This window comes from Ammospiza caudacuta, chromosome 5 (genome assembly GCF_027887145.1).
Source record: "Ammospiza caudacuta isolate bAmmCau1 chromosome 5, bAmmCau1.pri, whole genome shotgun sequence".
NCBI classification, from domain to species: Eukaryota; Metazoa; Chordata; class Aves; order Passeriformes; family Passerellidae; genus Ammospiza; species Ammospiza caudacuta.
Genome location: NC_080597.1, coordinates 28184330 through 28198166, shown reverse-complemented (window position 1 = coordinate 28198166; position 13837 = coordinate 28184330). Strand labels below are relative to the sequence as shown.

General features: G+C 58.0%; 1 protein-coding gene across 1 annotated transcript; it reads left to right on the top strand.

Annotated features, from left to right (window-relative positions):
* The first annotated feature begins 2354 nt into the window (after nt 1-2354).
* On the top strand, nt 2355-12923 carry NPTXR (neuronal pentraxin receptor). Its single transcript, XM_058804651.1, has 5 exons — nt 2355-2954; nt 9731-9953; nt 10095-10339; nt 10653-10832; nt 11217-12923. The coding sequence occupies exons 1-5, from the start codon at nt 2382-2384 to the stop codon at nt 11439-11441; spliced, it is 1446 nt and encodes a 481-aa protein (XP_058660634.1). The 5' UTR covers nt 2355-2381; the 3' UTR covers nt 11442-12923.
* Nucleotides 12924-13837: the final 914 nt, after the last annotated feature.

The following is a 13837-nucleotide window of genomic DNA, read 5'->3' as shown; positions in this document are numbered from 1 at the left end:
GTTAATTAAATGGAAGAAAATCCCTTAATTGCTCTCTCCCAGTCCCTCTGGGCTGAATCCATGAGCTCTTGTTAAATCCAGCTTCTGTCACCAATCCTGCTCATACCAGCAACCAAAAAAGCCCCACATTGCTTTCCCCACCCTGTCACGCACTGTCCTTGCGAGGGCCGGCTGCCCACCAAGCATCTCTGAGTTGTTATTCATGGGACAGGGAGGCTGCTCTGGCCACTCACCGGTCTGAGTCATCACTCTCTGTGAAAATCTATTTTTGTCACCTCTTTGTCTCTGGGAAGAAGTTGTGGTGCCTGCTGAGGGACAGGTCTGGACCGTGGGAGAGCTGAGGCCTGCCCTGCTGCGATACCCAACTCTTCCCATGCCAGCCTGCGTGAGTGGGGCCAGGCTGGTGCAGAAGGGCTCACCCTTCCCCTCACTGCCAGAGCAGCATCAGCCAGAGGTACAAACCTTGCCACCATGCTCCTGTAACCTTCAGTAATAAAATCTGCACAGTGCAAAGCATCACTTCCCCTGGCAAGAAGTTATATAGAAGCCTACGGCACTTTTCCCACAGGGTAGCAGATAAAGGATACCCCTCCCACCCTGATCTGTACACTGTGGGTGGGGTGGCTTGGTGCAGCTCTCACACTGCCCCTGCACTGTGGGGTGGCTTGGTGCAGCTCTCACACTGCCCCTGCACTGTGGGGTGGCCTGGTGCAGCTCTCACACTGCCCCTGCACTGTGGGGTGGCCTGGTGCAGCTCTCAGATGGGCTCCTCTCAGTTCCACTCCCGCCTCGGTGCTGCCAGGGTGGGCGTGCAGCAGGCAGGGGGTGACACAGCAGGGTGCAAAGCTCTGCCACTGTTAGCAAGGGACAGGTTGGAGGCTGGGGGCCTCCCCTCATGTCATGGGGTGCAGGCTTCTGTTTCCTTTGCATCCTGCACCAGTGCCCACTTGTCCCATCACACCGAGCACTCACCGTCCCACAGCACTCACCGGCCTCGCCACCAGGGCCAGACTCTGTTGCTTGGGCTTCCTTCACATTCCCCTGCCCAGACTGCTCCATGTCCGGCTCCACTTTTCCTCCTCAGCATTCCCTTCATCTCTACTCTTCCTTCAGCCTCCCCATCTGTCTTCCTTGCGGCACCACAAGTCAGGCAGGTCTCTTGTTGGCTCCGGGGTGATGGTTTTGGGGGGCTGGGGTACCCTGCTTTCTGTGGGGAGAGAAGGTGACTGTACGCTGTCAACGGCCAAATTTGAGGAGTTTTTTGTAGCTCTGGCTCCCTTGCTATCCCCTCAAATATGCCTGGGGGGAAAGAAGAGGTAATCTTTACCGTTGTTTCATACCCAGCACTGGAGCTGTTTTAAACACACATGCTCCTGCTTCCCTGCCTGCTAGGAAGGATTTCCTGCCATTACTGAGTAGACCTTGAAATTGATTTTGTTTGTTTTCCCTCTTCTGCTCCTCTTTTCTGGGCAGGGCTGCGTCGCCAAGGCCCCAGTGTGCCTGGGAACAGGAGCGGGCACGGCACAGCCTCTATTGGAGCAAGGAGAAAGTAGCTGTCTGGAGCAGCTCGTCCGTGAGCAGTGCAGACTAGAGTGATGGTGGGGGAAGATTAAACGTGTGTCTTTGTTTCCCAAATCGATAACAGGCGTTTGTGGGGCAGAGGGTGAGGCAGCCCACGGCAGCTCTCTGCAACAGTCCTGTCTGAGGTGGGAGAGCAAGACAGCTAGGAAGTTTGTAGTTCAATTTTTAGGAGAAAGGAGGAAAAGACCCGAAAGACCACCACAGGGAATGACTGATTTCGAGGCTGTCACCCTCGGGGTATCAAGCGGTTCTTTACTGCCAGCCTAGGCATCTCGCAGGGCAAAAGTCATCCCTTGGGCTGTGCCGGAGCAGCATCTTCTCGCCAGAGGCTCCCGCCGGGCTGACTCCAGCGAGCCCGAGGCAGGGCTGGCCCCGTCCCCGAGTGCCCCCGGGGCGCCCTCCCTGCCCTTTCCGTTCGCTCAGCCGCTCGCTGCCCAGCGCTCGGACCGCCGCCCGTGCAGCCCGGGGAGGGTGCTCAGCGGGAAGGGGGGGTCACTGAGAGGGGCACGGCCGGGGGCACGGCCGGGGCCGGGCCGGGGGCGGCGGCGGGGGCGGCGCGGTGCGGTGCGGGCGGCGCCGCCCGGCACATATAAGCGCGGCGCGGCGCGGCGGGGCCCCGGCGCCGGTGCTGCTGCCGGTACCGTCCTTCCCCGCCCGCTCCCTCCGGGCTCCCCGTGCGTCCCTCCGGCCGTCCGTTCCGCTCTCCATCCCCGCCCGCTTTGTTTTCTCGCCGTCCGCGGGCTCGGGCCCCCCACGCCGCTGCCACCCTGAAGTTTCTGGCGGTGCTGCTGGCGGCGGGCATGCTGGCTTTCCTCGGGGCCATCATCTGCATCATCGCCAGCGTCCACCCGGCCGGCACCGCCGCGCCCGCCGCCGCCGCCGACAATGACTCGGCCGCCGCCGCCCTGCTGCCCGCCGCCGACAAGGGGCTGGGAGCGCTGCACGGCCCCGCCGAGGCGCTGGCCAGCGCCGGGCCGCGCCTGCCGGGGGGGCCGCCGCTCTTCAGCCGCTTCGTCTGCACCCCGCTGAGCACCGAGTGCCCGGCCGCCGGCACCGGCACCGCCGCCGGCAGCGCCGCCGGCCCCGAGGAGCTGCTGGCGCTGCGGAGCGCGGCGGCCCAGCTGCGCCGCACGGCGCTGGAGCAGAAGGAGCGGATCCGCATGGACCAGGAGACCATCCGGGAGCTCACCGGCAAGCTCAGCCGCTGCGAGGGCGGCCTGCGGAGCCCCCCCGGCCCCGCGCCCCCCGCCGCCGCCGGGCTCCGCGCCGCCCCGCGCCCCGGCACCATGGGCCACCCTCCCGACGAGCCGCCCGCCGTGCGGGAGCTGGAGGAGGCTGTCCGCACCCTCCAGGACCGAATCGACCGGATAGAGGTGCGAGGGATGCTCCTGGGGACTGGGCGGGATGCTCCCAGGGGATGCTGCTCCTGGGGGGCTGGGGGGATGCTCCCAGGGAAAGATGCTCCCACACGTGCCGTTCCCCAGGCCTGCAGCCACATGCACCCCGAACTAGCTCGTTCCCCTCATGAGACTTCAGGAAGGTTGTCCCTGCCTCCCTCTTTCCTGAGATCTCTGCCCAGGGGCAAGGCACTCACCTTGAGCCCTCCTCTCTCCTTTCCATGCAGGGTAGTCCCAAAGCACTAGGGCTGCCCCAGTTACCCCACAGTCTGCACCCAGGTAGGACACCTTGCTTGCCCCATGGCACCTGTTAAGGACTCCTCCAGAGCAGGTTGGCAGCTCTGGCATCCAGACCCTGCCCTTTAGCAAAAGGGTAAATCCCATCTGATGCCATCATGGTTATGAATGGGACATCTCACAAAGTAAAGTGCAGTGCCCCCCACCGTGAGCCTGGCACCCTTTCCCACACGGTCTTTAGGAGCTGGAGAGAGAAGGGCAGAGCTGGAGTCATTCACGGTGCCCATTCCTGTGGCATTGGGCTGTTGGCACTTGGGATCAGAGCCCTGGTCCCCATTCTGTAGCAGCTGTGCAGCGTGTGCCCGGCAGGCTCAGCCCTGGCCCAGCCACAATCCAGCAGCACCAGAGGCTCTGCCACGATGCCTGGCATGGGGCACATCATGGAGTACATGTGAGTGTTGATTTATTTGGGCTGATTTGGACTCAGCAGTCCCACGGAACTTGGCAGACTTTGCAGGATATGGCTGTGGCATGTGAGAGCTGCAAGAGGAGAGATGTCTGTTTTCCCTGTGGGAATTGCTCCAGGTAGGAGCAATTCCCTGAGGTCTGTCAGGCGTCAGAGCCACCTGCAAGGAGCCTCCTGCGAGTCCTCAACCTTCTCATCTTCCTGTTCAGTTTCCTGTTGCCCTCTCCACTCTTCCCTGGAGTGTGCAGCTAGGAGGGGGATCATCCAGCACCCTTTGGGGTCCCTCTCCTCAGACAACCACTTTCTCCTTGCCCCTCTGCCCCCCTCACTACAGACATGTGGGCACAGCAACAGGCAGTGGAAATGGGAAATTCAGAGCCACCAAGGTCACTGGCTGAGAAATGAGACTGGGAGAGAGGGTTATTGTAAGCAATGGAGATATTAACAGGAATAAAAAGACAGAGAAAGGCAAATAAACACACAAACACAAGAAGGAAAAGAGCTGGAAGACCAGAGAGGAAGCATCTGTGTGCTGCCAGGGTAATGCACACACAGGCACAAGAAGAAACACGGAGGGATGCCAGGCACATGCTGGGACAGTGGGATGTGCAGCCTGTCTGACATGTTGCCCAGAGCCAAAGGGAGCCAAAGGGAGCCCCCAAGAAACCCCTGCAGTCCTGCACAAATTATTTTCCATCAGTGGAATAACACAGCAGGTATGCTCACCCAATGATAAATTGGGGAAATAGGTCTCTGCACACGTATCCTAGATAATGCAGGTGGGATGGTGCCCAGCACATCAGTTTGGATCTTGGGGAGCATCAGGTCACAGAGCCATGCTCTCCCTCTTCTCTGTGGGGCAGCACCACCCACGAGCTGCCCTGGCCCATTTCCTTGGGTTTCTGGGGGTGGTGGGAGGTTTGGGTGGAGAAGGGAGAGGGTGAAGCTCACCAGGGTTGGAGCAGGCTGTCACATGTGCCCGGGGAGCCTGAAGCGGTGCTGGGACGGGGCTCAGGCACACAGTGACGAGGAAGCCAAGTGGCACAGGACCAAAACTGTTCGGGTTTGTGCTGCCAGGGGCCTGGGGGTCCCAGGTACACTCTGCAGGGAGACACAGCGCCCTGAGGCTCAGTGAGCCCTGCCAGGTGAGGAAATGGAGCAGCATGTAACAGGTGGGCTGGTCTTTGTCCTGGTGAAAAGTGTCACCGGTGGGCACCACAGCCCTGTGAGGGCTGCAGCCCAGCCAGCTGAGCCTCGTGGTCACACCTTAGCCATCCAGGGACAGTTGCCTGTGGTGTCCCTCTCCAAATTGCCTCCCACCCCAGGAGCAGACAGCTAAAACTTCCTGGTGGAGCACCTGCATCTTCTGTCCCGCATGGCTTTGGCTGTCAGCCCTGGGAGCCTTCCTGGGGTACCCATGGCCTGGGAGGCACTCTCAGCCTCCACAGCTGTCCTGGATCATGGCAGTGACCGTCCCAAAAGGTGACCTGGATGGGGACAGTCCCGGGGTGGCCCCCATGTGCTGAAGACTGCAAAACCCATTGGGAAGGAGAGGAAATGCTGCCAAGTGTGTGGTGGCTTAGTCTCAGAAGAGAGATGACACAAAATGCCATGAGCCGCTCTGGGAAGGCTGCGTCCCAGGGAGTCTCCAGGCAGGTTTGCCAGCAGGGATTACTGCTGGATGCCTCAGAGCTGGGACTGCAGGGAGGGGGCTGGTGGAAGATTGCTGATCTAATCTGGGCACTCTCAGCCCTGTCTGTAAGGCATAACAAGATTTATTCATGCACTGAAAAACCTGTTAAGGCATTTGTTCCTTAATTTTGTCGGCATGGCAGAAGGATTTCCCAGGATGCAGGGAGGGCTCCCACAGTCTCGCTCTTTGTCCCCTGCCATTTCTGTGGGGCTGGGCTAGCATCAGCACAGCATTCACACATCTTCCCTCACCTCTTCCTAACGCCACCCCGGTACTGATGGTCCTTTCCTCATGCACAGCAGCCTAGTTAGGCTTTTTCATCCTGGTTTTGAGGGTCCCCCCCTTTGGCTCAGCACGTGCTCATGTCTGTACACCCTGGTGCATCTTGGAACACAGAGCTGAGGGACCCAGGTGCTCCTTCTCCATGCTTTTACTTATTGCTGCAAATGGAAAGGCATCGGGGAGAAAATCACCTTGGCTGCCTGGGCTGTGCCGAGATGCAGATGCCCCCCTTCTCCCCATCATCCCTTGCAGGGGAGAGGGGACGGCCTGATGGGCTCCGTGGGGACCTGGTGGAATTGCAACAGCCTGTTTGCTCCTCAGCACGTTCCTGGCTGTGCCATTGCAGCTGGGGGCCTGGCTGCTGGCAGGAAACCCTCGGGTAAGGGAATGGGAATGGTAGTGACCAAGCTGCTTCCCTCTTGTTTCAGTCTCCAGCAGTGCAGGGATGTAAGCACCCAAATTGTGACAGTCCCGGCCCCCCTCCACCGACTGAGATTTTAGGGAGACAGGATCAACAGTGAGCACTTCTCTTGTGAGGAAGAGGGAAAGGCTGATGCATCCCTGTTTTTCTTCTACTCCATGCAGTCCCTTTTGGAGTTTAATGATCCCCAAGGTCCTGCCTAGGTCCAAAGAGGTGGCAGTGTCCAAAAGCCCTGGTGCAGCAGGTGTGCTGCCCTGCTACAGGGAGTATCCCAAGGTGGCAGCTGCTGAGGAGTTTTGTGCAGCCTGTGAGGATTCATGGGTCCAAGGAGCAGAACGGGTCTGCTGTGTGTGTGCACCCTGATCCCTGGGATGTGCCATGGCTCCATCCAACAGGCATCCCCCTGTGCTCCTGCCTGCCCTGTCCCAGCAGCCAAGGTGGGCACTGGTGAGCTGGGGGCTGAGGGGGAGCAGCAGCGCCCAGATTTGCCGGTGCATTAGTAAATGAGGCTCTGATCTCCTTATGTAAATCAAAGTGCATTTGCTGACGGAGGGCTGCGGCCCCAGAGAGCGCCCGCCGGCGTGGCTGCCGCAGCCCCTGCCCCCACCTCCCCCTCCCCACCCTGCCAGCCGCTGACATTTAACGTGATTAATATTACCTGGCATCTTTCAATCTTTTTTTGCCGGTTCTGGTGGCCAAAAAGCGTGGAAGGAGCCTCCCCCACAGGCACTGCCCACTCCCCTGCTGCCGGTGCGGCGGCAGATGGGAAGCCGGGTGCCTGCCGAACAGCCAGGGAGAAGGAGCTTCCCCCCTTCCCCTTCCCAAAGGTCACCAGTAAATAACAGCTGCACATCAACCATTAATAATTTTGCAAATAATTTGCCTTGTGAGAAAGATGCTCGAGCAGCAACTCGGAGATGAGGATCATGGCTCAGGGATGCAGCCCAGGCTGGCATCAGGGGGATCACCCAGCACAACTCAGCTGCACGGGGCAGAATGGGGAGTCCAGGCTCCCGTCCAGCCATCATCTGTCTGCAGGGATATGGATGGTGTTTGCTGGGATGGCCCTGAAACCCTGCCAGATGAGGGTGCAGGCTATAATCCCTTTCCAGAAGGAGCATGGGGGCAGCAATGGTTCAGTCGGCCATGTGGCTCCGGCTGTGCTACCCTGGCTGCCAACTGGGAAGGACCAGCAAGAGCTGGAGAGAGGGCTGGATGGGGAAAAACTCAGGAGGGGGGAAGAAAGTGAGCAAAAAGGGAAAGACACAGTGTGTGAGCATGGAGAGGAGCAACAGGAAGAGATGCTCCAAAGCCAGAGAAAGGAAAAAGCCATAGGGAGAAAAGTTACAGAGGGAAGAAACTAGCAGCAGGGAGAAAAGCAGGAGGAAGAAGGAGGTAAAAAAAAGTACTCAGTCACTACTGAATAATGTAGGGCAGGCTATCGGGGGCTAGTGAGAGTGACAAAATCTCCCAGCTTTTTCTTTTTTCATCATTAACAGATGGAGCCATGCATGAAAGCAGGGACGTAGGCTCCAAACCCGCAGCTCGAGCAATCAAAGCGTGCGGCAGACAGGAGCGTGCCAGCCCCCGCTCTAGCCAGGCAGCCTGAAAGGACAAGAAAAGCTCCTGGAGCCCACGGGATGTGGCCACGGAGGCAAAGGCAGCCCCATCCCACCTGTGCTGCCTCCTGCCAGTGCAGCCATACCTCAGCTTGGGTAAAAATGCTGACAGCTCATGTGGGAACTGTCCCTGCCACGAGGATGAGAATTAAACTTTGCACTTCCCTTCCTTCCTGCCATCTATACCCTGCCTGTCATGCAGTGCCCAAGACCCCTTTAAAGAACCCACCCCGCAAAAAAACCCCAAAACCAACAAAAAACCCAAAACACCAAAAACAACCCCACCAAAAACCCCACAAAAAACCACCAGCAAACCTCAGCAAAATAGTTAAAGCTCCTTTCCCATCAGCTAATCGTTCAATTTTGCAAAGACCAAAGGCAGGATGCTCTTTGCTGGGCCCTTTTCGCTTACCAGAGAGGTTTTGTTCTCACTGCAAGAGCATCCTTAGTGCTGCCCAGAGCAAGCTGGCAGTGAGAGCTGGCATTTGGTCAGGGCTGGCAGATATCCCCTGCACAACCTCTCTTTATGTGCTGGGTTTTGCTTTTCCAGGTTGGTTTTCTTCACAGAACTTGTGCGTTTGCCCTGGCAGACCCTACTGGCAGCTCTTGCTAATCTTGGGGCATCATAACTTCCATTTTATTTGTAGCCTGAGCACTTTGTTGCCCAGAGTGGGTACATTTGTGCTCACACCAACACCGTCTTCTCACTTTTCCTCTCACTGCTGTTCCCATCCGCCAAGGCTGCATCCTGCCCAGCCAAACCTGACTTTCCTCCAGCCTTCCCCTCCCCTTTGTTGTTCCTGATGGATAGCAAAGATTAGGGGTGAGGTGAGCAGGCATCCCTCTCTTTCAGCTTTATGTGTGTGATTATGAGATCCTGTCCAGCCTGGAGAAGCTGGATATAAGAAGTAAGAAAAAACAGGGAATCACAACCACAGGTGAGTGTGCTGACCTCCCCCAGGCCAGCTCTGAGGCAGGAGGGAGTCTGTTCAGATCCACAGGGATGGTATCCCCCATGTCCTGCCAGCACCAGCCCTGTGAATGACCAGGGCTGAAGCGGGCATGCATATCCCTTGGTGCCAGAGGAGCCAAGGCAAGGGTCTCCATGGCTGCTCCAGCACCTCTGGGAAGGTCTGGCAACACAGAGAAGGTGGTTGTCATCTTTCAGAGCCCATGGCAGAGACACTAATGCACCAAGGGCACGGGGAAAGAAGAGGGCTCCTATTTACCAAGAAACTCCAGGAGCATGGTAAAGGGTCACTTTCTCCCTTCCAGACTGCTTTTCTTCCAACTGGGATGGGGTCTCCCAGTAAGGTGGGATCTAGGGTCTTTGCAGAGTGCAGTAGCAGCTGGGAGCATCTTCACCATCTGCCGTGTTGGATTTGCCATGGGAAGAGTTTTGGTCTGAGTGTTAACCCTGATAGGACAAGACAGGCTCGATGTCCCCAGGTGATGGCTCATGCCTTGAGGGCCAGAGACACGACAGCCTGGCACCAGTCCCACTTGTCCCTGCCATCCTGGTGCACCGGGAGAGGTTGGCTTATGGACAGCTACCTGGCACACGTGCACACACCCCCGCATGCCAGCTGAACTCGGCTAAGAGGATTACAGCCCATTAAGTGATGTTAACATGCTGGCTATAGGTAAGCAGCCTCACGAGCAGCAGGAGTGGCCGGGAGCTCCAAGGTCCTGCCTGCATCATTTCCTCATCGTGGGAGGCTGCCTGCAGGAGCAGAGCCAAGGGATGACCAAAACATCCCATCCTTGCTCTGTCTCTGAAGCAGCAGAAAGTCATTAAGAGCAGCCAAGCTTCATTTTGCAGGAATGAGCTCAATGGGGGCTCTAAGAGGGGAGGTACAAAGTCAGCTGGAGGCTCTTGGAGAAGACCCCAGTGCGGATATGGGACTGTCATCCCAGCACTACCTGTAGTGCTGCAGGCTGGGCATGTCCTTATTTTAACTCTTATGGTGACACTGTGCTGAATTTTCTCTTTTGTCCCTGCCATTCCCACTGTCGTGGCTGCCGCAAGTGCAGCAGGAGCTGCCAGCCCGCACCAATGGCTCAGCACCCACTGCCCCGGCCCTTGCCCGTGATGCCCTCCACACCAAGATGGAGCAGCTGGAGGAGCAGCTCCTTTCCAAGATCCTGACCCTGCAGAAGGAGCGCCAGGCCGCCAGCACTGACCACAGCCAGCAGCAGCACAACATCGAGAAGGAGCTGAGCTCCCTCCAGAACCGGGTGATGGAGCTGGAGCACGGTGAGTCCTGCCCTGCGGGGGTGGAGGTGGGGCACAGGGCTCCTACCCTGAGGTACATCGCCAGGAGAGCCCCAGCACAGGTCACCCTATCCCAGTTACAGGTGCTGACCTTCCTCTCTCCTCCCCACCCTTGATGCGTAGGACCACTGGGCTACAGCCCTCCTGATGCCTTCAAGGTGACCATCCCTGTGCAGAACAACTACATGTATGCCCGCGTGAAGAAGAGCCTGCCGGAGCTGTACGCCTTCACCATCTGCATGTGGCTGAAGTCCAAGGCCCTGGCAGGCATTGGCACCCCATTCTCCTACTCTGTCCCGAGCCAAGCCAATGAGATTGTGCTGTTGGAGTGGGGCTCCAACCCCCTGGAGCTGCTCATCAATGACAAGGTCAGCCCAGTTGCAGGAGGGGCAGGAGAGGAAATCCTGCCCTCATCTTCCCTGCTTCAGTCCTGCTAGGAAATTATACTCTTAAGGGCACTGGTGTGGGGGAGCTGGGAGGAAGGGGCCCTAGGTTTATGGGGGGAGGCAGGAGGATTGGGAGAATGGCTCATTTGGCTTAGTTCTGAGAGGGAGAAGCAGCACATCTGGATGTCTGTAGATTTTGGGATGCCTCCACCCCCACGGGGCTGCAGTGCTTGCCCTGCCAGCGGACTTCCCCAGCAGTCCTACCGAGCACTGGGATCTCGCTCCTCTCTCACAGGTTGCCCAGCTGCCACTGAGTCTGAAGGACAAGGCCTGGCACCACGTCTGCGTGGCATGGACCACCCGGGACGGCAAGTGGTCAGCATACCAGGACGGGGAGCAGCGGGGTGCCGGTGAGAACCTGGCCTCCTGGCATTCCATCAGGCCCCAGGGCATCATCATCCTAGGTCAGGAGCAGGTAGGTACCAGTTCAACACCAAGAGCTGCCTGTTAGCATCACTCTGGTGGGAATTGGCTGGGGGAAGAGCCCCCAAATGGGACAAGGGGAGGGGGCAGTGTGGGCAGGAGTGCTCAGCAGGGCAGTTGGCTCTCCTGCCTGTTCATCCAGCCTCCAGGCTGGCCACGTGCCATCATTGTCTTCTCTTCCCTCTCCCTATCCCTTTGGTCTCCCTGCCTCATCTTGAATCTCTTCCATGCATCCATCCCCTCCTCTCCTTGCCATCCAGCACCTTGCTCTGCTTCTCCCCAAACCTCTCCCTCTCTCCCTTGCCGTTTCCCACTGGATGTATGTTGCTCCTCTTCTCTTCATCCCTGTCCAATCGCCTCTCCCGCTCTTTCCCAGGACACCCTGGGGGGCCGCTTTGACGCCACACAGGCCTTCGTGGGAGAGCTGGCGCAGTTTGGTGTGTGGGACCACATGCTGGCACCAGCAGAGATCCTGGCCTTGGCTAACTGCACCTCCCACCTCCAAGGGAATGTGATCCAGTGGGATGACCAGGCGGTGGAGGTCTTTGGAGGTGCCAGCAAGGCGGGCTTTGCTGCCTGCGAGGAAGGGAGGAAGGCATGAGTGGCCCCAGCCCTGTCCCCAGCGCCGAGGAGCCCGCTGGCAGCCCTGGAGCAGGGAGCCCCTTTCTCCCCTCCCAGACCAGTGAGCCTTGCTGGGGCAATGCTTGAGCCCCCCGTGCTGGTGTCCCAGGAGGGAGACGGGCCCCTGGAAGCCTCCCTGTTGTCCCTGTGCTGGTGCTGTGGCTTGTCCTCATTCCTGGCAGGCTGGCTCCCGAGTCTCATCTTGCCCCACTTCTGTTTTGAGTGGAACTCTCTGTACCTGCAGGTGTCCCTGGTACGGTGAGGGTCGTCACCTTGTCACACCTAACAGGAAGTGGGAAGGAGAACTCCATCCACTTTGAGTGCAGTCCAGCCTCAGTGGGATGCCAGGGTGCAGGCATCACCTGAACACACCCCCTTTCCTTATTTATTTCTAGCAACCTTACTGTCCAGTTTTATGAGCCTGCATTCCAGGATCTCACCTCTAAACCCATCCTTCTCCTGCTGCCCTGGTTTTTCAAATGTGGCCCCAGGGAAGCTGAAGGAGAATGGCAGAGAATCAGTGGCACAGCACTTACCCCCCTGCACCCCTTTCCCTGCCTCTGCTGCCTGTTTGGGCAGGACTCCCTGAGGGGAGCCAGGCTTTTAAGGCAGAGGGGAGAGAGCACTCCCCACCACCTCCAAGCTGGGGAACGGGTCTGCCACCAAGGGAATGGGGGGAAAGGGGCAAAGCATCTCCCCCAGCGCTGGCCGAGGGGGAAAGCACTGCCATTGAAGGGAGCAAAAGCAAGAAAAAGAGAGATGGAGGATGGTGGCAGTCAGAGGAGCCCTGCCATCCATTCCCCAGTCTTTTGGTACTGGATTGGGCTACTGTCCTTGGTTCCACCCAAGTCCCCTTCTTTACCTGCTCCTTGCCAGGAACAGGGCTGCCACTGGCCTTGAAACTGGGAGGGTGAAAGAGCAGGCTGGTGTTTTCCCTGTGGAGTGCCTGAGAATCCGCTGTTTCCATATTGCGTGGTCACCAACATCTCAATATGTGAGTGTGTGTATGTGCACATGTGTGTGTGTGTGTGTGTGTGTGTGTGTGTGTGTGTGTGTGTGTGTCTGGGGGTGGGAGGGTTATTTCAGGGCTCTCATGGTTGCTCAAAGCAGTGTTCAGCTTCCAGTGTTCCCCCTACCCCAAGTTCCACTGTGGGTGACAGCTGCCCCCTCCCCTGGGGGAGGCAAAGCTGGCAGAAGGGACAGCCCTGCCACTCCCCATCCCCGCCCAGGGTCTGTGCCAGTGCTGGGGTGGCTCAGCCCACTGGGAATGACATGGTGGGGATGGGGGGCAGCCCGTGTGCCAAGTGGGAATACTGTGACCTCCGTGTACCCTGAGGAGCTGCCCCCTCTCCCTCGCCCCCTGCCTCGCTCGCTCGCGCGCTTTCTCCAATGCACGTTTGTGAAAAGGGCCCTGACGCGTGCCCCTGTTGGGACGTTTCTTTTGTAAAGCTGATTGTGAACAATAAACGTGATGTTTTCTGTTCCAGCCTCCTGCAGAGTGTGAGGTTGCTGGGGGGATGGACGGGACAGGTCAGCCCAAGATGGGGTGACCTCCCCAGGGTGCTTAGGGTTGCACCACTGAAGGGAGCTGGCTGGTCCCACTACTGCATTACAGGAATATCAGCACAGGGGTTTGGTACTGTTGCCCCAGAGGGGCAGGGGATGGTGTCGCAGTCTGGCCACCTTTGCTCTACCCCACTGCAGAGCAGTATGGGGTACAGGCTGCTGCTGGTGGGGCATGAGGGCTGAGGGAAACACTCTCCATGGAGGGAAGCAGAAACAAGTGAGAGATCCTGGCCTCTAAGTCAGAGCATGATAGCAAGGAACTCATATTGAGTGTAAATCTAATTAAGTACCAGTAATGAGTTTCTGACCTAGCTAGGCACAAGATGGTTCAGGCATGACTCTTGGAGCTCCTGTTGTAGAACAATTCATGGCCAGGTCTGCATGGTGCTTTTGCCTCTCAGTGGGTCCTGCTCCTCCTACAAAAGGCACAGCTTCACCAAGATTTGGGGGAAATGGAGCACAAAGCCAGAGGACTGAGTTTTCCCATTGCTGGCATGCTGGTGGGATCTCCTCTCTGAGTCAGAGCTGCCCTGTCTCCCCCACTTCTCCTTCTGGAGGGTGTTTAATGCCATAAAAGAAAGGCTGGCACTCTCACCTTCAGCACATCTTCACAAAGCTGAGGGCTGGTTTTGAAGAAAAAGCATGTACTTCAGCTGGAACACTGGTTCAAGGGCCTTGCAGAGCTGGAGGCTCACACCCATCACTAAGAGGAGAGGGTTCAATAGGTGCCATCTGCTCGTGTGCCAAATAACACAGCATCATTAAGAAGCGCAACATTTTCTAGAGGAGGAAATGTCAAAAACCACTGAT